Source organism: Notolepis coatsorum (assembly GCF_963971535.1).
Source record: "Notolepis coatsorum genome assembly, chromosome: 17".
Classification (NCBI taxonomy): Eukaryota; Metazoa; Chordata; class Actinopteri; order Aulopiformes; family Paralepididae; genus Notolepis; species Notolepis coatsorum.
The window spans coordinates 61,448,297-61,472,748 of NC_140181.1; the positions used below are offsets into that span (position 1 = coordinate 61,448,297).

General features: G+C 46.1%; 1 protein-coding gene across 5 annotated transcripts in view; it reads right to left on the reverse strand.

Annotated features, from left to right (window-relative positions):
* LOC311243566 (neural cell adhesion molecule L1-like protein) overlaps nucleotides 1-24,452 on the reverse strand; it is a 222,594-nt gene that overhangs the window by 37,609 nt on the left and 160,533 nt on the right. For all 5 annotated transcript variants that reach the window (XM_084332833.1, XM_084332831.1, XM_084332829.1 and 2 more), the window contains exons 20-22: nucleotides 11,205-11,320; nucleotides 7,661-7,865; nucleotides 6,999-7,121 (exon numbers count right to left, since the gene is read on the reverse strand). In XM_084332833.1, the coding sequence (XP_084188959.1) occupies nucleotides 6,999-7,121; nucleotides 7,661-7,865; nucleotides 11,205-11,320 (444 nt within the window). The remainder of the gene's footprint in view (nucleotides 1-6,998; nucleotides 7,122-7,660; nucleotides 7,866-11,204; nucleotides 11,321-24,452) is intronic.

Sequence of the window (24,452 nt, forward strand, 5' to 3'; positions counted from 1 at the left end):
TAGTCTACTTCAAACACCAGCTAACACTACTGTCACTCTGTCTAGTCTGTCTGTCAAGCATATCCGTGAACACTTTTTCCTATTTACACCAAATGTGAATGTGAATAGCGCCGCATTGTGGCCAAATGACACACATGTCATGGAGCAAACATGTGTGTCATTTGGCCACAATGCGGCGCTATTCACAAAATTCACATAATGGGGACATGGAATTTGCCACACTGATAAATATAGGTGTGCCAATACATGTGACCAGCACATCCAGGGCCCTCATTTATCAACATTGGTCCTCATTCTCTAACATGTTCGTAAATACCTTTGTAAATATCTTGGTAAAAACTTCGTACCAACAAATGTACAAAAATCCTCCTCCGGATTACTGAACACGTGAAATGGTCTGCGTAAGTGGCCAACATATTTGCAGCTGGGTTCCCATGAATGAAATACGTCACTCATTCTTAAACTGCAAAGCACGTTATCATACACCTAAATTTGCATACAGACATGCCCCGCCAGCTCCTTATAAGGCGAAGGAGGCGTGTGCAAAATGGAAAGGGCCAAACAGTGAAAGGGTCGGCATTGCATCTGCACCATGCTGACCCATTCAACAGGTAACGCGGAAGCGATTTTTGCGACTGATCTCAAAATGAGATTAGATTCAAATGTAGTCTTTATACAATACACCATCCAACCAGAGTGGATAAATAAATGCTCCAGAAATAAATACATTTGTGGAGAAACGGCTTAGTGAGGCAGTCTCAGCTCAGCGAGCACACACACACACACATATATATGTGCGAAATTAATCGTTCCAGCAAAGTAGGCTTCTATATTCTAATTACTTGTTTTATTAGGTATTATAGTAGTAAGTCCTACTGTAGAACATGACATATTAGCATGACATCTCATTTAGTAATGTCAATACTGAACGACTGCACACTTGTCAAGAGCCAATCTCGCAGTCGTTCAGTTAATTAAATTAGGCCTAAATGGGTAACACTCACCAATAAGCCATCCGTCTTCAACAGCCCCTCCCTGGAGACGAAGGCCCACAGTGCGTTCCTCCCGGCCACCGGGCAACGACATTTATCAGCCAAATGCGCATTGCAGATTATATGTACATTGACAGAGTGAAATCCTTTTATATTCACATAACTGAATCGTTGATTGATGGTGCTTTGATAGCTACAGTACACAGTCTATTGCTCCGATGATGTTGGGAAACCTGGCAATGGCATAAAATCCTCTCTTGACCTCGGCCTGTTCGTTTTGATATGGGAATTGTATGTAGTTGGGGGTTAGGGAAATTATGGCACCCAGCACTGCAGGCATAATCCTGCTCATGGGGCGTTGGGAAATGCCTGATCAATCTCCAATATCTTGCTGGAACGTTCCGGTGGCCCAAAATTCCAGGGTGGAGAGAACTTGAATGTGCACAGGGATGGCATTCATGCACTTTGTTTTACGCTCCTTATGAGCCACTCCATGCTCTAGGCAAATAGATCTGGCCTATCTCTGAAAACACTGCCCCCGCGGAGCACACCTTGTTCCAAGTCTTCCAGTAATGCAAGATAAGCCATGGTGCATTCATCCGGAAAGACTTATTCCAAATGCTATTTATAGGGTTTGACAACAATTACACTCATGCCTCTATTTTACACTTACCGGTAACTACAATTAATTACAGCATTGATAAATGAGGCCCCAGGTTTTTTCAGATCTGAGCCTAAAGTTTTAATATAATCACACACAGTGATTTCATTGGATCAGGCAACCAAGAACTTTTAACCAATAGACTTAGGTGGCGTATTTTCTGGCGGCTCCCGACTCTCCAGTCTCTGCTGCAGCTATAGGAAAATGAATGGACTATGAATAGCTCACTAGTTTCTTCTGTGGTTCATGCAGGCTGTGGTTCCCGTGAACAAAGTCTTCTAATATACATTTCTTTCTCGATAAGGCAGTGGATTTAGAAGTTTAAACGTCACCAGTTGGTGAAAACGCAATTTTCCAATTAACCCTACAAGGGTTAAATTTGTCAAGGACAAAATTACTGGTAAATAGTCAAGGAAAAGTCTGTTCATTTGTGCCAAAGGCAGAAAAGAAATGCACGGGGCTTGTCATAATGACGTGACTGCATGAGAGGCCTATTTATGTAGCTCTTTCTTCCAGTAAGGCTGTCTGTAACATAGCAACCATTGTTTTGGCAAAGGAAGAGACAACGGTTGCTATGTCTCGATATACTGTATGAGAAATATATCAACAGAAATAGAATCATTTGGTGTCATATTACTGGATGTTGTAAACAAGTCACAGTAGAACAGTAATATCATGTTTTTCCAGGGTTTTACCTACTCTACCACTGCATGGAAATTAGGCATTTTCTTTTGAAAGTTGCTACCAATGGTTACAGGCAGCCATACAGGAAGAAAGAGAACTACACAAACCAAGGAAACTATAAAAGAAGGAAGGGTCATCACGTCATTGTGTAGCACGTGAATGCACATTGGTGCCAAGTGTGGAAACTTTCAGTTGAGTTGAATGGGATCACCATCGCATTTATGACATTGTCATTAAACATCTGCAATCTGTTGCATTGTTAACTAGCTAATGTTTCATGTATTGGTTGATATATATTTCCTCAGATAGCTTGTATATTTTGAAAAAAGTCTCTCACCAAGCACAGCATAGAACGCTGGTATTCTATCTGCTATTGGAAAAATACTAGGCTAAAACAGGGCACCAGTATCAGAGAATTCCCCCAATACTAAAACATGATACCCAACATGTCAGAAATAAGAGCAAAGACACTTGATTTCCTTCAATACCTGAAGAATGTTGGATCTCTAATGGAAAAAAATAGATCATCTCTCAATCATTTTTGTCCAGTGACCCCAAACTAACGTCTAAAGTCTATACCATTCAGTAGAAGTAATGGATCAGATCGGTACACGGCTGATTCTTAAAAGATTAGGCCTCGTCTTGGTACTGATGAAGTGGTACCGGTGCATCTCTATGAGGGGGACACAGACGAGGGGAGAAGGAGCGCAGTAATGAGACGGAACGGGGGGAGAGAAGTGGAGGTGAAGAGGAAGGAGGAGGAGAGAAGGAAGACCAGGGGGAGATTCAAACAAGATGTTTAAAGGTGTGTTGCATTGTTTTTACAGAATGAGGGCTTGCCCCGACACTGACACAATGTTAAATATATGCATTGTGCTAGGGCGGCTACGTGGCGTAGTGGGCAAGGCACTCGCCATGAAATGCTGGAGACGCTGGGCTCGTCAGTTCGAGCCCAGCGCTCCACATTTGCTTTCAGTTTAGCTGGTCGTCCGTACTAATACACATTGGCCGTATTAGGGGGTGGGAAACTGATGGGTGGGGATCGGGCGTTGTGGACAGCGACTCCTACAGGTCGGTTGGTGCGCCTGCGCAGTAGAATCAGGAAGTGTCGGGGGCAGCGTGAGCCTCCCACGCGTTACTCCTCGACCACTGAGAGATCGAGCTGCGCAGGTGAAAAGATGCGACTGCTGTTACCTCAAGTACCGGAGGGGACTTGTGCTATGTATGACTGAGTCCACATTGCAGCCGGCTTGTGGGAGGCAAGAAACAGCGTCAGTGACAGGGGAGGGTTGAATTGGATGATACGAAATTAGGATGGGAGAAAATATAGAAAATGGGAGAAAAAAGTGGATCAAAAAAAATATATATGCATTGTGCTTTTTCTCCAGTGCTGCTGTGACAAGAACCCTCCCTCTTGAAACAAGCCATTCAGAATTGCAGCCACAATCGCTGTAGTAAATAACGTGCGTGTACAAGACGTCGGCTCATGCATGAATCTTCTATTTTCTACCTAAAGTTGAACCTAAAAATGTATGTTTCTCACAACATATTTAACGGCAAGATTGCTAGGCTATTGCTGGATCTTGAGTAATGTTTCATCTGCAAGTCTAGTCTAAAAGTTGGATCTGAATTTCATTCTACGGTACAGGCTCAATGCCTAATATTTCTTTTAGTCTTTTCTTTCTTCTTTTTTTTTACTTTTTCTTTTTTTACTTGTTTAGGGGACCTCAAAGACCTATATTAACTTGTTGAAAAGGACTAAAATATGTCCCCTTTAAAAATAATAAATAAAGGGTAAGAAGAAGAGGAGGGGTTAGGGAGAGGGCAAGAACACAAACAGCATAATATATGGCAGCGTTAAACATGCATTATGAATTACAGCATATGTGCAGTATGTTCAAAGCATGCCTGCTTCTATACCACAAGCCGCCCAGGACCTGTCACCGCTGTACACCCACAGCAGCAGGTGACAACTATGACTGCAACGTGTCTGTTGTGCAACACACAGCCTGTCATTGTATGTTTGGAAAACAGTGTGTTGGATGTTGCACGCAGGTTGGTGTGGGGGGGTGGGGTGTAGGTAGTTTGACTCAACATGGAATAGTTGATAGTGGATACTTTTAAATGTTGCTTTTAAATCACGCTTGTTATCAAATGGCACGAGACATTTTATATGGTGTGCTCAGATTGTATTGTGTTGTAATATCAGTGGAAAATGGCTGACATCTGATGTACGTAGGGATGGGTACCGAATTAGGTACTTTCACACATTACGGTACTATAAAAAAGAATACATTTTTTTTACTTATTATTATTTATTTTTTTACTTATTTTTTTTCACGTCAATGTTCACACGCACAATATACGCTTACCTAGGATTTGACTTGATTCAACAACAAAGCAGTCGGGGCAATGACAAGTCGAAAACGGTCGAAAGTGTGGTTATTTGAAGTTTGAATAATTTCTTTCACAACTGGGGTAGGTAGATTACAGAGACTAAAGTACCGAAAAAAAGGTGTATCTATTCACAGGTACCGGTACCGGTATCGATTCAAATGTGAAAGGTACCCAACCCTAGATGTAAGGGAAAAAATTATGAGAAACATGGGGGGGGGGGGGGGGGGGGCTGGATTGCGGGTGTCGGGCAGACTAAGTGGGTGTTCCATTGGTATCGTTTTAAAGTTTTCAATACCGATACCCCCCCCCCGATACAGCAGATTTCGATAGCGCTGCCTTTTTTTCCCTTCTTGATACTCAATAGTAATGAAGCAATTCGATCAATAGCATAAAAGTATGGAACGTCCATACCTAGCCCTAGTGCTGCCTGGGGGAGACTGCAGGGGAGTGTCTCGCCCTTCAAACATTCTCACACAAAAGCCTTCAGGAATTGATTGATTGAAAACTGTATTAACAGATTGCAGAATGGGTACAGTACAGTACAGCTCAATACATACAATTGTTAAGGGGATGCAGACCAGAGAAAGACTTTCGTCTTGTTTACATCAGGGTCCCCCATTTTCAATTCATCATAACATATATGACATACACGACATACAGATAGACAGTACTGCTACATCTATACATTTATGACATACCAGATTTGCAAATACAGTACTGTTTGTGATACAAAAAGAGTCCAGAAAAGGGCGGCTACATGGTGCAGTGGGCAAGGCGCTCACCACGAATACTGGAGACTAGGCTCGAACAGGTTCGCCTCCCTGTTCGAGCCCAGCGCTCCACATTGCTTTCAGTTTAGCTGGTCGTCCGCACTAATACACATTGGCAGTATTAGGGGGAGGGAAACTGATGGGTGGGGATCGGGCGTTGTACAACTGTACAAGCAAAACTGTACATTGGAATATTGACAAAAGTTTCGAATTGCAGTCTCCCATAGGTGTTCTTTGAGAGTGGTTTTGAAAGTGGGTAGTGATTCACATTCCTTTACAGCTTTGGGTAGGGCGTTTGCGAAACGTGTTTAGTCCCTTGTTTGAGCCGAATCTGGGTTTAACATGATTTGTGGAGCTCCCTCTGGTGTTGTGATCATGGTATTCACTGACCTTTGGGAAGTATTTTGACGTATTTTGAAGAATTTTGAAGTATTTTGAAGAATCTCTCTCCTTCCTCTCTCCTCCAAACCTCACAGGTTGAAACCTTGCAATGGTAGCTCCTTGGTGTAAAACTCACTCCTAAGTTCAATGACATGACTGACATCCTGTTCAGGCAGCGGGATGGATTTAACATACGTTACATGGTGCTGAAGTGCTGAAGTGCTGTTGCCTATAGTGACCGCCGTACATCTGCATAAGAGAGAGGCTTTCCCACAGAGGGGAAAATGGCCAAGGAATGATTGAAGGCGGTAACGAACTAAATGTCCGGTGCCATCCTGTCTGTTTGGTCAAGGAACATGCTGTCGAAATGCACCAGTTGATGGACCTGTCGAACCACCATGGTCTAGTATAGAAGAACAACAGACCAGGCTGCAGCTGTGGTGGTGGTGGACCATGGTGGAGCTTTCAGAATTGAACAGTGCCACCTAGTGCACATTTGGATAATGAGAACAACAACTGTACTTTATTGTCCCTGTGAGAAAAATATTCCTCTTCATTTGACCCATCCTGACCACTTAGGAGCAGTAGGCAACCACAAGCACCGGGGGACAAACTCCTGTTGTACTGCCAGTACTTTGGTCAAAGGCAGGAACCCAGCATGCATGTATTTTGGTGTGGGAGGAAACCGGAGAACATGAGAGGAAGCACACATAAACACAGGGAGAAGATCCACACAGAAAGACCCCACTGTCGGGTTCCAACCCAGAGCTTCTAACTACTGTGACAGTCAGACATCTATAAGTATTAGTCATGTATTCATAATCAATCATAATGAAGTATACGAGTGGTGATTAATATGATTATTATAGTTATAAGGCCCCATGTAAATCACTGGAGACATGTGGGTGGCAACATGATTTGATGATCTTATTCCACAATTAAAAAATTATATATTTCAAGTCTGAAATACTGAGGCTGTGTGCGCAGGAAATGTGTGTAGTCTAGTATTATTATAGCTACAGAATGTAAATGTGTATATCCATCATACGTGTCTTCAAATCATATATATATAAACGGGTACGTGAGTAATTAGTGATCGCCAGGAGCACATACTGAGCTGGTACTGCAGCAGGTAGCCGGTGAGCACGCCGTTGGCCTCGAGGGGCGGCCCCCACACCAGAGATATAGAGTCTCTCTGGGCGTTGGATGCCGTCAAGATGGGGACTCGCTCAGGAACTGCAAAAAGCAAAAATAAATAAAAATAAAACTGTTACATCAGTTCATCCATGGACATCTTCGTTCTCCAGCTTGTATTTCTTACCATTACCATCGCCACGCTTATTTAATGATGAAAAATATATACACTTTCTTTTATTATTATTATTTTTATTATTATTATATTTTTATGGCATTTTCTGCTTTATTGTGGATAGGACAGTTTGGAAATTGGGAGAGAGAGAGATAGAGAGGACATGCAGCACATGTTCTGGGCCGGATTTGAACCCAGGACGCTGTGGTTACACTGAGCGCACATATATGGTGCGCCACCAGGGCACCCCCACTAGAGACATTTGTAATATTTAACAGTATGCATGTATGTATGTATGTATGTACATATGTATATGTATGTATGTATGTATGTATGTATGTATGTATGTATGTATGTATGTATGTATGTATGTATGTATGTATGTATGTATGTATGTATGTATGTATGCACATGTATGTATATATTATATATACTAATATTATGCTATTTATCAGGTTCCTCTCACCTCCCTCTGGCGTGTGGAAGGTCACAGGGTCACTGCTGGGTCCGTTCCCTTGCTTGTTGAACACGTTGGCGGTGAGCCGGTACTCGGAGTAGGGCCTGAGGCCCGGCACCACGGCATGGCTCCGGTTCCCCGGGAAGGACAGGGAACGCCGCTCGTCCGGAATCCTGTCGGGAGTCAGCAGACTGCGCTTCCTCGACCAGTGCACCTGGGAGAGAGAGAGAGAGAGAGAGAGAGAGAGAGAGAGAGAGAGAGAGAGAGAGAGAGAGAGAGAGAGAGAGAGAGAGAGAGAGAGAGAGAGAGAGAGAGAGAGAGAGAGAGAGAGAGAGAGAGAGAGAGAGAGAGAGAGAGAGAGAAAGAGAGAGATAATAGTGTGGTGGTGAGAAGTGAGTGTGAAAACACAGGAAAGAGGGAGGGAGAGAGAGACAGAGAGAGAGAAAGAGAGAGACAGAGTGTGTGTGTGTGTGTGTGTGTGTGTGTGTGTGTGTGTGTGTGTGTGTGTGTGTGTGTGTGTGTGTGTGTGTGTGTGCGTGCGTGCGTGCGTGCGTGTGTAACACGGATGGCTCTCTGAGCTAACCAGTAATGATGTAGGCAGTAGATAACAGACAGGTCTGGACTGTGTTCATTTCAGACAGAAGTAGATTCCTCACTCACTTCACAATCTGACAATACAGCAGGTAGTAACACCATATCCCTCACACAGCAATACCACACTGTATCTGTAAGATTCAAGAGGAGGTGTATTTGTCACATACATACACGAGACACGTAGTAAAATGAAGGTGGCCATGCCCGCCTTGATTGTGCAAAAATACAAATAGTAATAGAATAAAATAGAATAGATAATAAAATAGACATGATAAAAGATACTCTATCTATCTCTCTCTCACACGCACGCACGCACGCACGCACGCACACACACACACACACACACACACACACACACACACACACACACACACAGACAAATACCGTACACTACATTTTAATTACAGTGCCCATATGTGTGTGTGCTACCACTGTACTGCGCCATATGTGTGCACAGCCCTCCCAATACTGTATGATATCAAGACGCCCGGGGATGAAGTGCTTTGTAAACAGATGCCAACTTCAAAGTATGACAAGCTAAGAGTACAATAACACCCCTGCGGGTAGTCTTTCTTGGGGAGCATGTAACATCTGAAGCAATTATTGAAGTGGTGGTCCACAGTTAGTTCAAACCCATGGGTTACTGGTATCGCTGCGTCCTGATGACTGACGATTGTTATGAGTGATTTGTAGTAGATATCGCGATATATTTTAACACTTTGGGTGCCGGGAAACGCTTTACAGCGTCATTCCCGGCCATGCTCAAGTTGCCGAAGGACGCTTTACAGCGTCTTTAATATCAATATTTCAAAAATCTGTGATCGGATTCATATTTCCCCTCCGCTGGCCTGAGATCCACCAGGAGGACCCACTGAGCTCTCTGGCGGTTCAGGAGCGCCATCTGGTGGCCGATCGGCGCAATCGCCAAACAGGAAGTGCTGTGGAGGTTGTGCTGGTCGGCCATATTACTTCCGGGCACTCGGTTTCGCTCCCGGCACTCTGGCTCGTCACAATATATAGCGATCCATTGCCAATAACTCGATAAACAACATGATTTGGACGTATATAGTATTATACAAGCTGGAAATGGTTCATCAGGATAAACATCCCATAATCGAAAACGGTCTACACCACACTGATCGTCCAACGGCGCAAGGAAGATCCGGTAAGATTCAGCGTTATTTTTGAATGTGTTCCATATAAACTGTTATGATGAACATATGACCCACACTAGATGAATGATATAACGCTGCCCACGGAATTATAAACGATCCCCCGCCCATCCGGTCATCATCAGATCATATGTAGATCATTCTAGAAGTACGTCCAATTGAAATTTTTTATATCGCCCCGATTGCCATCAAACTGTATTTCATCATCAATATAATGCATTTGGGGCTATAGATCACGTTCTGGAGAAAGCTGCAGAAAGAGATGAAAACATACTTATACATTAGACCATACTTTACTATGAATATGTGAATGAAAAAGTTTAACGTTGCTACACAATGAACAATACATATAGGACTTTGAATGGGCCCTAATAATGGCAATGTAGCAATAGAATTTAAAAAGTTATAGCCATGCAAAGAAGGGGTACTTCTCCATAGACAAATAGAGCTGGCAATCTATGGTATATCATGAATTTAACCCATGGCACCCAAAATAATCGATATCGAATATCGTCGTCGTCGTGTTTTTTTTTTTTTTTTTTGTTTGTGACCTGCAACAGGGCAGTTTTAAAACCAGAGACAGTGGACAGACTTGTCTTTCTTGCCTGCAACTTAAAGTAATGGCTTTGCTTGTCCAAATGACAATACTGACCAAATTGAGATACATTTTTCTCTTGTCCATTTATTTTGTTTGCTTTCTAATTTAAAATACAGTTTGAAACCATCTGTACACAGTAGGCTATGTGTGCTAGCAGAACTAGACTCCAGTCACGAGTCATGGTGCACATGTGCGGTGGTTTGTCCACCAAAAAAGCGCCAAAAGATCGAAAATAAACTAGCAGAGCCAGAACTGTTCAACTCCCCTGGAGCCACAGCCAGCAGAGAAGCCGGTTTACTTTCGCTTTTAAACCAGCTGCAGCCTGAGAACTGGAGTGTGAGGGGATGTAACACTAAAGATGGCGGCAATGACAAAGAATTGCTTATAACAATTTCGATAATTATCGATATCGAGAAATATGATAACATTATCATATCGTTATCGCAATATGATTTTTTTTCATATCGCCCAGCCCTAATTTGTAGTAGTGGTGGTGTTGTCTTAGTATTCCATTATAATTTAGTCCGAATGAAAGAATCATGTTTTTTTGTTGTATCTAAATAAACAAACTGTCCTGAGGAGAATTGGTGCCACAGGACCATGTGTTTGATGGTAGAGAGTTACTGTTTCACTGGGTCGCTCTACATGCGCAGAACCCACAATTAACAGGAGCTTGCAATACATATTTACGACACAAAGAGGTGTCTTCTAGACTTTTGTTTGATTCAAACTGCCTCGAAAAGACGTTTGCTTTGATTTATGATGACATACAGTATGATGACATAAGTATATATGAATTATATTTTCAAACGATTGTCATTTCTCCTCAGAAAATGACAACGTGCAGCTTAATGGATACCTGGAACAGCTCCTCCCCGGGTAGAAGTATTTCATGCATTTCTGCTGTAAAAGTGATGTTTACATTTGTAATGTCTGTAAACACTGGCAAAAAGAAAATGGACAAAAGAAAAAGAAAATAAATATTTTCCATGTACTCTTCATCTCTACATCTACATGCATACAGCCAAAATGGACTGTATACAGTTAAATAAATGACAGCTTGAGGCTTTAATGAGGAGGGAGTAACATTATGTATTCAGGCTCTCCTATGAAGTCAGCCCAAACCCTCCCTGGCTCCAAGCCCTCACAGCTACCACACCACATGGAGACATGGAGCATGGTGACTCACGTTGTAGCCCCCCAGATGGCCTCGCACAGCGGAGGGGGGGACGGCGGTCCAGCTCACCCTCAGGACCGTGGTGTTGATCACCTCCACCGCTACGTCCTGGGGCGCCAATGAGGGCACTGTGGAGCACAGGGAGGGGCTCAGTAACACAGGGAGGGGCTCAGTAACACAGGGGGGGTACACAAATACACACGTGTACACAAAACACAGAATAATTAGGGCTGGGACTTTATCGCATTAATTTCGATTAATTAACTACAGAAAGAATTAAAAGTTAAAAAAATGTATGCATTTAATCGCATGATGATTTTTCTTTATTGTGTAAGAATGTTACCTTTCAAAGGAGACCAGACTCATGCATGTGCTATAAGTATAAAGTATAATAAAATCACAAATTACTTTTTTTCTTAGTCTGGTTTGTTCATAAAAAAAAAAAAAAAAGAGAAATTGAGATCAATCAAGAATTTTTTCCCAATGGTCAACTGTTCTGGAATGTACTTGAAAGTACTGTGTTTTACTTTTACCTCGAAAGTGCTTGAGTTTACAAAAGGTCCTTTGCGCTATATATACAGTATATTATTCCTAAAATTGCTGCACTTTTAAAAATTGCATTGATCTGTTGGTCTGTGTAGTAGCTAATACAGGATTTTGCTGCTTAAACGTATGTATAATGTATATTCATTGATTCACTCGTATACCAAAATTCATTTGAATTCATTGAATTTTCACATCAAATATTGATATGCGATTAAAATGTGATTAATTTCGATTAATTAACTATAAAGTCTGGAATTAATTCGATAAAAGTTCGAGTCCCACCACTAAGAATAATGTATCAACGCTACAACAACAAAGAAAAAAAGCTAACAGAAGAATCCAAATGCACTGCACAAAACACAAAGCCTGGCACACATTTTCCACTCAGTAACAGGGGCTCAGTAACACAGGCGTACAGCATGAAATATGTTTTCACTCACTCACTCACTCACTCACTCTCTCTCTCTCACTCTCTCTCACTCTCTCTCACTCTCTCTCTCTCTCTCTCTCTCACTCTCTCTCTCTCACTCTCTCTCACTCTCTCTCACTCTCTCTCTCTCTCTCTCTCTCTCACTCTCTCTCTCTCACTCTCTCTCTCACTCTCTCTCTCTCTCCTCATGGACATATCCACACATCCACATGTACACAAACACAAAACACAGAATAATGCATCAACACTACAACAACAGCAACAACAACAACAACAACAACAAATAAAAATGCACCACACAAAACATACAAAACACAAAGCCTGGCGCATGTTTTCCACTCTGTACATTCCTAGACTAGGTAGGGGAAAGAAGGGAGTAAAAGGCAGAGCTCATCCCCAGGGGAGAGGAAGGAGCCATTACGCCACAGCGAGGCCTACAGCACAGAGAGTCGTAATGTGTCACAACCTCCCACCGCTTCGGAGATAGAGGCAGAATTTTTATCTCCCTCCCTCTGCTCTACAAAGGTTATCTGCCACCTGCTGGCTTCTTTTTCCCAGGGGGAAAAGGGGGAGAATGTCAACCACTGTACACCTACGGATACCGACGGCCAACGGCCGGAAAGGAGAACAGAGAGGAACTTAACCTGAGACATTTTCCCGTAGACAATGCCACAAGACAACTGAGGACAGGACGGATGCAGTGATGTAAATTAGAACAAACAAAGGGGGGGGGGGGGGAGAATACATCACAAGCGATTAACAACGAGATAGACACATGTGTTAGTTTAGATGCATGTAATTAAAAAAATTATTATTAAAATCATACATTATATTCTCAATAGGCAAGTGCACATAGAACTAACAGAAGGAGGGTAGGAAATTGACTTTATTAATGTTCTCTGTAGGGGGCTTTGGTGGCTGCATAATCAGATTTCTACAGGATTTAGGCTTCAATTTCATCAAAAAACCTTCACTGTTATGTTAGAACAGGGACACTCATTTGGCAGACAATAGTTTCGACCGCTGATTGACAACAGTTCTTCTTCATTTCCCATGATTTCCGCTGCCAAGGTTAGAGACACAGTCTTGTGACCAGAAGGTCGCTGGTTTGACCCCCGGACCAGCAGGAACTGAATGAATAACAGTTTCCCCTCCCTCATAAATAGAGATGCCCTTGAGCACTTAACCCCCACCTGCTCCAGTAATAGCCAACAGGTACCAGAAGAACTAACAAAGGCACTGATAATAAGAGCCCAGCAGCAACCAGAATAATCCCACACCACCTGCCACTCGGAAAAACATTGTAAGGTGGGGAGTCTCGCCAAACAGCATGCCTTGAAGAAGTTAACAGACCATAACCCTCAGTAGTTAACTTAACACTGTTAACTTCTTAACCCTAACACTCAGTAGTTAACACTGTTAACTTCTTAACCTAACACCCAGTAGTTAACACTAGGCCTGTTAACTTCTTAACCTAACACTCAGTAGTTATATGGCGTACTTGCATTGCGTCCCGCTCTTAAGCCATACCGAGATATACCTTATCTCATGTACCTATTGTACTCCATCAACGAATAAACCCAAAATACACCCCTCACCTGCCAGGCCCCGCCCATTAGTGGCGTGCTACATAGGACTGGGCATGGCCACCACTCACTCTTCCTCTATTTTCGTTTCCATCATAGCGGATGCAAGACGCCCTATGCAACTAGTTGATTTGAAAAGTTTAGATAATATTGGGTACTTACGGAGATTTGCTTACCCCTGGCATCTTCGGGGTATGTTCCAACGACACGTCGGGTCTATTCTGATGTTCCCTCGTCTTGTGGCAGCAGATCGAGGAACAGCGTGCGAGGTTGGCTATCGAGCCGGCTCGCACACAGGTGAGCCCTGTGTCATCAGGCATTGATGCTAGTGTTAGTAATGCTGGGTTGTTTTGTTACACAACCATGTTGTGTGTCGGCGCCAGGGGCGGGATGGTTTGGTGAACGTTCCACTGAAGTGGACGGGTTCCAAGCGATCCTGGAGCGTGCTGCTAAACACTAATGCTAATGCTAAATGCTAATGCTAATGCTAAATGCTAACACTACTGCTGAAATGCTGGGCACTGTTTTAATGTTCCCCGCCGTGGGATGTTGCCGCTTTTCCCTCCTCTTAAACCGGTTCATTGATGAAGGTCAGTCAGTAGCTAATGTGGGGGGTTTTGCTGAGTCCTATTTTTCCCTTTACGGGTAAATGGGTTGACAACAGGGTGCAGGGCGGGTGTGCCGTGGCTAGGTAGCCTAGCCAGGTAGCATCAATCCTGTGCCTCGGCGGGGCTGGACGGTGCCCCACCCGGGAGCCGATGCTTGAGAGCGAGTCGGCCCAGCGGGTGGCAGTAGAGCTATACTGCTGCAGGATGGAATGTAGCGGTGGCCAGTGTTGTGGCTCAGCTGACTGTTTTCTGTCCACATTAGCGTCGAACGCTATGCTATAGTGGGGCTACTGTTTTTGTTCCGTCTCTCTGCTACGGGAATGTCTGTCTATGCTACAATCTTCCCTCCTCTCAACCATTCATGCTGACGGTCAATCGGTGTCTACTGGGGGAGTAGTGCGGGGGGGGGGCTTTGTTTACCTTCATGGGTAAATGGGCTGAGGTCTAGGGCTGGTGTGCTGTTGTGAATATTATGAATGAATGCGGGACTGGTTCTCTCTGGTCCGCCTCCCCTTAACGTTGTGTACATGGGCTTGCCCATTCTACAGTATGTTCGTGGTGTTAGTTCATTTATTCATTAACCCCTTCATGGTGCACACCACAGTGGAGGTTGCTGTTTACACCCACCACTGGTGCTCCGTGTTAGCATCAGTCCTTTGCTTTTGACATGTTGAAACAGTGCCCCGCCCGGCCGACGCCATGAGGTGGGTCGGCCCGGCGAGTGGCTGGTGGGCTGCTAAAGCCTGTACCGCCACGGTATGGAATTGGCAGCGATTAGAACTGTGTTCGAATTGCTGTTTTTTCTATCAACAAATGGTGTCTGGTGGCGGGGCCTTGAGGGCCAGCCGACGTCGACACATCGCGCAAGGTTGTTGACGTTATTAGCTTTGACCCAGCCGCAAGCTATAACCGCTTAGGGCTCCCCTCTCCGCAGAGGATTTTGATCTTCCGCTGGAGCGTGGGCGGTATTTGTCCTAGGCCCCACACCGCCTCACACCGCGCAGCCAGAAGAAGGGAGAGCACGGCCTCGTCAGCGTCGATGACGAGGCCCTCGACAGGCGGCCATGTTTTCCCCCGCCAGAGGTATCCTGGGCGTTGAATCGACAGGTGTCCACAAGGCCGACAGCCTTGGCGGCCGAGGGATCGGCCATGTTGGATGGGCTCGGCTTGGAATATACAAGCCGTCGCCGTCCTGCCGCGAGCAGCCCACTCTCCGATCACTCCCTCCCCCAACACCAGCGGAAAAAGGGGGCTCTGATTGTTTCCTTTGGCTGCGGGCCGCGTGCCTTCATTGAAGCGCGGGCGGCCCCACTTTTCACTTCTCATAGGGACAGGGGCTGACACCCAGTTGATGGCTGAGCCTGGGTCTGTCCGTGAGAATGTTGTGCTGTCAAGCGGCTCCCACACCATAAGCTGTGTTGGTTGAGCCTGGTGTTACGTCTGTCAACTATAGGTGTTGTCAGCAGGGGGGCTCGGAACCTTTTGAGGCACACAGTGCGGGCTTCCCCGGCCTCGCCTTCGCCAGGCCAGGTATCATGTTGGTGCCTCCCACTCCCGCGAGATCGGCAGTGGTCTGAAAAGAAGAGGTGCGCGTGATTTAGGTGGTAGTAATATCACTGCAGGGCTACGGTGTGTAGGAACCCATGGGGTCCTAACGCCTTGCATGTCCGGCTGCAGAACAACTCCTCAGCATGTTCTGGAGGGGTGTTCAGTGGGGGGGCTTTTGTCACCTAGATTGATGTCAGCTTCCCCCGTATCAAACCGGCCCTTTCTGTCGGGGTCCCCCCTTGGGTGCGATTGCCTCGTGGGTAGTGTCAGGTTCCGACCCGACTCCATGGAACGCTCTGCTCGCACGGGTCCAGGGTTGGCTACGCACAGCGGGTGGGACCGGGCCGCCTATCTACAGTTCCTTGCGGACCTGCGCCACATGGCGGTGAGTGCGTTGGGAGCAGTGGTGGCGGCTGCTGGATGCTTCGCCACTAGGGGCGCTATACCAAACATTTTGCAAACATGTACAAGGCACGCATTGGCGAATATTATCACCATTGCCATCGATCAATATATGATCACAGTCAGTCAAATGCAACCACGTTTCCAATAGCCCAACACAAACACGCACAGCTCTCTCTCTCTCTCTCTCTCTCTCTCCCTCTCTCTCCTCTCTCTCTCTCTCCCTCTCTCTCTCTCTCTCTCTCTCTCTCTCTCTCTCTCTCTCTCTCTCTCTCTCTCTCTCTCTCAGATCGATTCAATAAGAAACACATATATATATGTCATTTTAAACAAGTTACCATTCATTGTCTGAGTGGTTATGCTCTACCCGCGGCGAAATTAGAGAGAGAGAGAGAGAGATAGAGAGAGAGAGAGAGAGAGAGAGAGAGAGAGAGAGCGAGAGAGAGAGAGAGAGAGAGAGAGAGAGAGCGAGAGAGAGAGAGAGAGAGCGAGAGAGAGAGAGAGAGAGGGGGAGAGAGAGAGAGAGCGAGAGAGAGGGGGAGAGAGAGAGAGAGTGAGAGAGAGAGAGCGAGAGAGAGACCGAATTAACTCACTGTTTACGTGGTCCACTCACTGTTGTCCCGACTCCCCAGACTGTTGATGTATATCAAGCCGGAGGGCTTGATAAAGTGTATAATCCGCTGTTGATGATGTATATCCAGTCCACTGTCCAGACTGCCATATAGCTTGTTAGCTGTTAGCAGTTAGCACCACACAACAAGTAGTTTGATTTCTTTGTCCATTTCCGCGTCGAACAGACTGCAAACTACCTGGCGTTCTATCGCCATGCTCTAAGACCAACTATAACCTTAACCTACTTTGAAAGAGTGCCTAATCTTTACCGTCGAAAGAACTTGTAGTCACGCTCTAAGACAAATAGCTTGCATCTCAGTCACAACAACACAACTATGATCTCTACCACCAAGCTAGAATTGGAACATAGAAATTGGATTCGGCCAATCAGAGATCGTCTCCGCGAAATGCTGCTACGGAAAAAAAAACTGACGTCGGCCAATCAGAGAGCGTCTCCGCGAAATGCGGCTACAGAAATTCTTGGCGCTGCTGCCTAGACCGCTTCAAATCGCGTCCGGATTCCAACATAATAGTCATATTTCAACGCACAACGCGTTACGCACTGATTGGCTGCGACGGATACAGCGATCACACAGTGACGCGCACTCAGAGAGCTATCGCGTCTAGCCCGGACCAAAAAACAAAAAAAACAAACAAAAAAGTGAGTCACTTCCTGTTCAGGAAAACAAGTATTTTTTATTTTATATAGTAACGTTATATTGTGCATTGGAAACACAAACATACTTAAAATGAGTAAATATTATTCATTTTAAACATGTTTATATTATTTATGGGGCTATAAAACAAAAAACTAAAAAATTATTTTTCTTGTTCTGCTCTCATATAACCAGGGCAGGGCCTGAGGGGGGGCGGCGCCCTAGCGCCCCCCAGTGGCGGCCGCCACTGGTTGGGAGTGTCATCACATATGGCTACGGCAGTACCATATGTCGAGGTGGATGGAGAGAACGCTGAGGCGGGGACTTGTATTTACACAACCCCACCCGTTTTCGGGTTTGGTACAGACCCTATTGTCAGGGTCACCAGCAGTGACAGCTCTGGTCGACGAGATCTGATCTCTGTGGACAAAGCAAGCCATCGTCGTGGCGTTTTCCTCCCGGTGTTCTCTGGTGCCTGAGAAATCGGCGCAGCTAACAATATACTCGTTATTATCACCATACATAACGCTTGCTTATATTGAAACACGTTGAGATTAGGGCCGTTCTTTCAACCTGAAAGTGCACTTTCTTCAACCTCGAGATAAACAAATCACAGAAGGGAGCCACTGCCGCCTGCCGGCACCATTAACCTCGTTCCCAGCTTTATCTCGAGAGATAAAGCCTGGTAAAGCACTACAGCCGAAAGTGGGAATCAGGTAGGAAGTCCCGCCCCTGAAATCACGACACGGTGCTCATGAAAATGTATTCCCCCCAGAAACAACCTCGTTATCGCCTCCCTCGACAGGCTGACAGACCTGCTTGTTGTTTGTTTCGCTGGGGACTATAAACAGATCAGGGGGTGCCCGGAAACCGGAAAGCCTGTAGCCGGTATTTCTGTATTTCCGATTCACATTTTAGGAGGCATACAGTAGCTTTACCAGCCTATGGCACCATCCAGGTATCGACGTGAGCTAACGGTAGCTAGTTAGCCCGGCCAGCAGCCCGGCACCATCGTATCAACGTGAGCCAGTTGCATTAGGATTAAAAAATGTCAACACTCACTCACCCCATTTTATATTACATTCCCAAAGAAGTGCCTCCGTCTCTCGTAGTCTCGTTGTGCTGGATGAAGTCACTGGCGAGTCGACTCGTGGCGCGAGGGTTTTGCTTAAATGCGAACAGACTCCAGTCCTTTAATAGTCCAAATGCGACAGTATGTGCAAGTTTAGTTCTTGTTTGACAAAACGTTAGCCATCTGTGGTCAGGGAGCTCATCGTGGGCTGGAGTGACGGTGGTTAACTTCAACGCTTCATCGTTCAATGGTAACATATTATTATTATTGCTTAAGCTTTAGCAGCTGCTCAGAGATAGAGGAAATGCATACAGGTTAGTGTATGCTCAGCTCAGCTCTGTGCGGGGAAATACGGACCGCCTCCCCTGCCCTCTGCTGGCCGTGCTGTGTGTGTGTGTGCACGCACTTCAACCAACTCGAAAGTTAACTCCGTTTCACTAATGGAAACCGAAACCCAATGCCGTCCCTGTATAAACTCCGTTTCAGTGGAAATAGAATTTTTTTTTTTTATCCACTTTTTCTCCCATTTTCTATATTTTTCTCCCATCCCAATTTAGTATCATCCAATTCAACCCTCCCCTGTCACGGACGCTGTTTCTTGCCTCCCACAAGCCGGCTGCAATGTGGACTAAGTCATACATAGCACAAGTCCCCTCCGGTACTTGAGGTAACAGCAGTCGCATCTTTTCACCTGCGCAGCTCGATCTCTCAGTGGCGAGGAGTAACGCGTGGGAGGCTCACGCTGCCCCCGACACTTTCTGATTCTACTGCGCAGGCGCACCAACCGACCTGTAGGAGTCGCTGTCCACAACGCCCGATCCCCACCCATCAGTTTCCCACCCCCTAATACGGCCAATGTGTATTAGTACGGACGACCAGCTAAACTGAAAGCAAATGTGGAGCGCTGGGCTCGAACTGACGAGCCCAGCGTCTCCAGCATTTCGTGGCGAGTGCCTTGCCCACTACGCCACGTAGCCGCCCTATAGTGGAAATAGAAACTTAAAACCAACTGTGATTTTGACGGTATTGATTTTCAATACCGTCGGTATTTCTAAATACCCCAGTATACCGTAATACCGTCATACCGCCCAAGCCTAGTACCAGGGGCTGCCGTTCGGCTTTTCTCTGGCTCCCCGCATCTTCACCAAGTGCGTGGAGGCCGCACTGGGGCCTCTGCGTCGTCAGGGGTTATGAAGTGTATTCTGCCCTGCCGACGTTCTGGTCCTTGGCGGTCAAGGTGGATCGTCAGGTCTCATGCCAGGCAGGGTTCCTACCAGGTGCTGTAGACTGGAAGTGGAGTACTCCTCTTCCCAGTCAACGGGTGGAGTGCTATGGGCATCCCTCTCAGAGCGTGTTGCAACACGCTCGATACGACGTCAGTGTCGTATATCGACAGACAGGGAGGAGTACGCTCCCCCCGTCTGCACCGGGCGGCGGGCGGCTGGCTATGGTGTCCTCCATCTGCGCGGGCTGAGGGCTCCCCACATCCCCGGCAGGGTGAATATGGGTACAGATGTAATGTCGCGGGGCGGTCCTCATCCTGACGGGTGGGGATTACGTCCGGACATAGCCAGGCAGGTCTGGGACCGATGCTGTGCCGCCTGGGATTATTTCCCCATACATCTGTTAGGTCAGTTGTTGGGGCGGGTACGTTGAGGAGCGCAGGTCCTTGATCCTGATTGCGCCGGACCGGGGCGCAGCTGTGTGGTTCCCGGTTCTGATCCAGCTACTGGTAGCTCCGCCATGGCCTATTCCTTGGTCAGCGAAGGCCCTCACTCAAGCACACGGGTCGCTGTTCAGCACCCGGTGTTGTGCCAACGTCTGATGGTTTGGCTGGTGAGAGGGTAAGTCTGGAGAGGGTGGACCCTTCTGTGGTTGATACCATCCGGAATGCGCATGCTCCCTCCACTGTCGCGCTTACGTGGGCAGAAGGCGTATGTTCCAAGAGTGGTGTAAGGCGGGGGGCAGGGACCGGTGTCCTGCCCCCTGGATACTGTCCTTGTTTACCTCCAGTCTCTCCTTGATAGACTGTCGGCTTCGACGGTGAGGGTATATGCAGCAGCTATATCCTCTTATCATGAGGGATTTGAGGGTGATGTTTTGTTCAGCCACCCTCTTGTCAAGCGTTTCCTGCTTGGCGCCAGATGCGTTAAGCCGGTAAAACGCTCTTTGGCTCCGAGTTGGGATCCTCAATTGATCCTCGGTCGGTTGTCCTTGGCCCCGTTTGAGCCTCTTGAGCAAGCACCGTTGGAACAGCTGTCGTTCAAGACCGCGTTCTTGCTGGCCGTCACCTCCGCTAAACGCGTGGGTGAGCTTTGTGCTCTCTCGGTACGACCAGAGTGCCTGTCTTTCGTTCCGATTGCGGTGCCACTCTGCGGCCTAATCCTGCCTTCGTGCCTATAAATATCCGGAGTTCCTTCCGCTCCAGGGATATTGTGGTTCAGGCGTTTCATCCACCTCCTCACGCTAGTGAGTTGGAGGCAGGCCTTCACCTGTCATGTCCGGTCCGGGCTTTGGGGATTTACCTCAGCCGTACTCAGGGCCTCGGGGCTACGATCAGTTGTCTGTTACGGTGGTTCTCGTGCTGGTAAGGCACTATCGAAACAGCGCCTGTCCCATTGGTTGTGCGAGGGCATTGCCCTTTGCTACACGTTGGCCGGGCTGGCTCCCCCTGGGGGCGTCAGGGCGCACTCCACTCGTGGGGTGGCAGCCTCTGCCACTCTGCTGGGTGGGGCCTCGGTGGAGGACATCTGTGCTGCAGCTTCATGGTCCTCCCCGGGTCCCTTCGTAAGGTTTTACCTCATGGACATGACCGGGGGTTCTGTCTCCCAGGCGGTTCTGAGGTCTGTGGCCTCTCCTGCTTCCCGTCCTTTGGTGGGGTAGCAGGGGTGTGTGGGTATGGGCCACAGTGTGTTGTGTCACACGTGGTTCCGCCTGTGCTGTGTGTTCAAGGGGTTCTAGTTCCCTCTTGTTCGCACTCGGGTGGAGTTGACTGCGCCCCCTCTTCATTAGGAAGGATGGGGTGACGGGACTCCCCTTCCCCCTTGATGTGGGCTTACGGGTCCTCAGGGGGTGCATCTGTCGGGCCTCGCGTCCGCTCTACCCCATATCTCGGTATGGCTTAAGAGCGGGACGTGATGCAAGTACGCTATATAACGACAGGTTATGTATATAACCTAGTTATATGAGTACTGGCTAAGCGTCCCGCTCTTAGCGTGCCCTGAGTTCCCTTGGGGAAACTTTTCTTCGGAAACGATTTTTTCCGAGGAAGAGTGAGTGGTGGCCATGCCCAGTCCTATGTAGCACGCCACTAAGGGGCGGGGCCTGGCAGGTGAGGGGTGTATTTTGGGTTTATTCGTTGATGGAGTACAATAGGTACATGAGATGAGGTATATCTCGGTATGGCTTAAGAGCGGGACGCTTAGCCAGTACTCATATAACACTGTTAACTTCTTAACCTAACACTCAGTAGTTAACACTAGGCCTGTTAACTTCTTAACCTAACACTCAGTAGTTAACACTGTTAACTTATTAACCTAACACTCAGTAGTTAACACTGTTAACTTATTAACCTAACACTCAGTAGTTAACACTGTTAACTTCTTAACCCTAACACTCACACTCAGTAGTTAACACTGTTAACTTCTTAACCTAACACTCAGTAGTTAACACTGTTAACTTCTTAACCCTAACACTCATTTCTTAACCCTAACACTCAGTAGTTAACACTGTTAACTTCTTAACCTAACACTCAGTAGTTAACACTAGGCCTGTTAACTTCTTAACCTAACACTCAGTAGTTAACACTGTTAACTTATTAACCTAACACTCAGTAGTTAACACTAGGCCTGTTAACTTCTTAACCTAACACTCAGTAGTTAACACTGTTAACTTATTAACCTAACACTCAGTAGTTAACACTGTTAACTTATTAACCTAACACTCAGTAGTTAACACTGTTAACTTATTAACCTAACACTCAGTAGTTAACACAATTTAAAGGTGCTACGCACTACCATGAGAAAACACTGCATCTCGATATGTGGAGTGAAACTGTGGAACAGTCTAAATGTGGTGCTAAAGCAATGTCCAAACATGAGACAATTCAAACTGATGTATAAGGAAATTATGTTCACAAGGTACAGGGATGAGGAAGGGACTTGATATTCACGGGTGTTTACATTTTAATTTTGTTTTCTATTTTATTTTATTTTATACATATATAGTTTTTGTTTTTTGTTTTGCATATATATATATATATATATATATATATTTTTTTTTTATGTTTAAAATAGTACACTCATTTGAGTAGTGGAAAAGGGGTAGGATTAAATAAGTGTATACTTCTTCCTACTCCTTTTCGAACATGCAGATTGAGTTGTTTTGCTTTTTGTTATTGTTTGTTGTATTCATTGCATGTTCGAAATAAAGACTTCAAATCAAAAATCAAATCAACTTATTAACCTAACACTCAGTAGTTAACACTAGGCCTGTTAACATCTTAACACTAACACTTAACACTAGGCCTGTTAACGTCTTAACCTAACACTCAGTAGTTCTGTATCACACTAGCTCCCGCTCTGCGTCTGTTGCATATATCTCGCTTCAGCATACAGTATATACACTGAATAATTTCACAAATGTACCTTTAAATGCCAGCATTCATCTGGCCACACCCCCATCCGCTTACCTATATAAGCAGGGATGGTGCCACACACTCATCTCCTTCTCAAATTTCATCACAAGCAACGTGTTGCTATATGCCCACTTGACGTGGAGAAAAATATTGGCTGGAAAAGCAATGTTTACGAGGAAAGGAAGCACAAGGAGATACGTTGACATCATATCTTTATTTTCTCTCTCACTATTTTCGAGAAAATACGGCGATATTGTCTTCGTACTGGAGTGTCTGGAAGATGATGATCATTCTAAAATCCTCCACCGGTTTTCGTATTGGGAGCACGCCGCTGCATGCCTCTCAACTGCAGTTCCTTGCTGTGTTGGTTGGGGTGAAACCTTTCAGGGCACAGCTGAACTGTGGACGCGCCGCTGTTGTGAGAAGCGGTGGGTTTTCAGGTTAGGTGAGTACTGTTTGCTGGCAGGCTCCACTTGTCTGTTAGTGCTATGGGGGCTAATTGATAATGTTATGAAAACCGGCCCCAGGCTAGGGTCCTTTGTTCAGTCTCCTAGGCGACAGAAGACCTTGGTCTGAAGCCATTTTAGTTTAACTAGTGGGCCGCGACCATTAACACTGGTGATCCCTGTGTTTTCTGGACGAGTGGATATCTCTCTGTCCCGTGTTAAGCCCCTTCTTTCATATCCAAATGAGAGTATTCCTTCACGAGGAGATATGTGCATGGATGTTCGATAGCGGAAGATCCATGTTCAAGTCAGCTACACAAGCCAGTTTGGTATTGTGCTGATTCCGTCGGGTGTTGGTAAAATCACCGTTGTAAAGACATCTTGTTTCTCTTTTCTCTTAAAAAGTGAGGAGGGTTTCAGAACGGCGGCCTGTCTGGGTGAGTGTTATATCATTGTGTACAAGTTCAGGTGATAGCTGCTTAGCTTACGGTTAGCCAGTCAGCTGTTAGCTGCGGCGTTAGCCTGCTGGGATCACTGCATGGCCTACAGAGGTTGGGCCTACTGTTAGCCAGTCAGCTGTTAGCTGCGGCGCTAGCCGGTTGTGATCACTAGGAAACGTTAGCTTGCTGCTATCGGACAAGGCCAGCGCGGGGTAGCTCCGGCTCCTCGCGCGCCGCCGCAAGCTTCCCTCTGGTCGCGTGCGCCGTTCGCTCGCGTC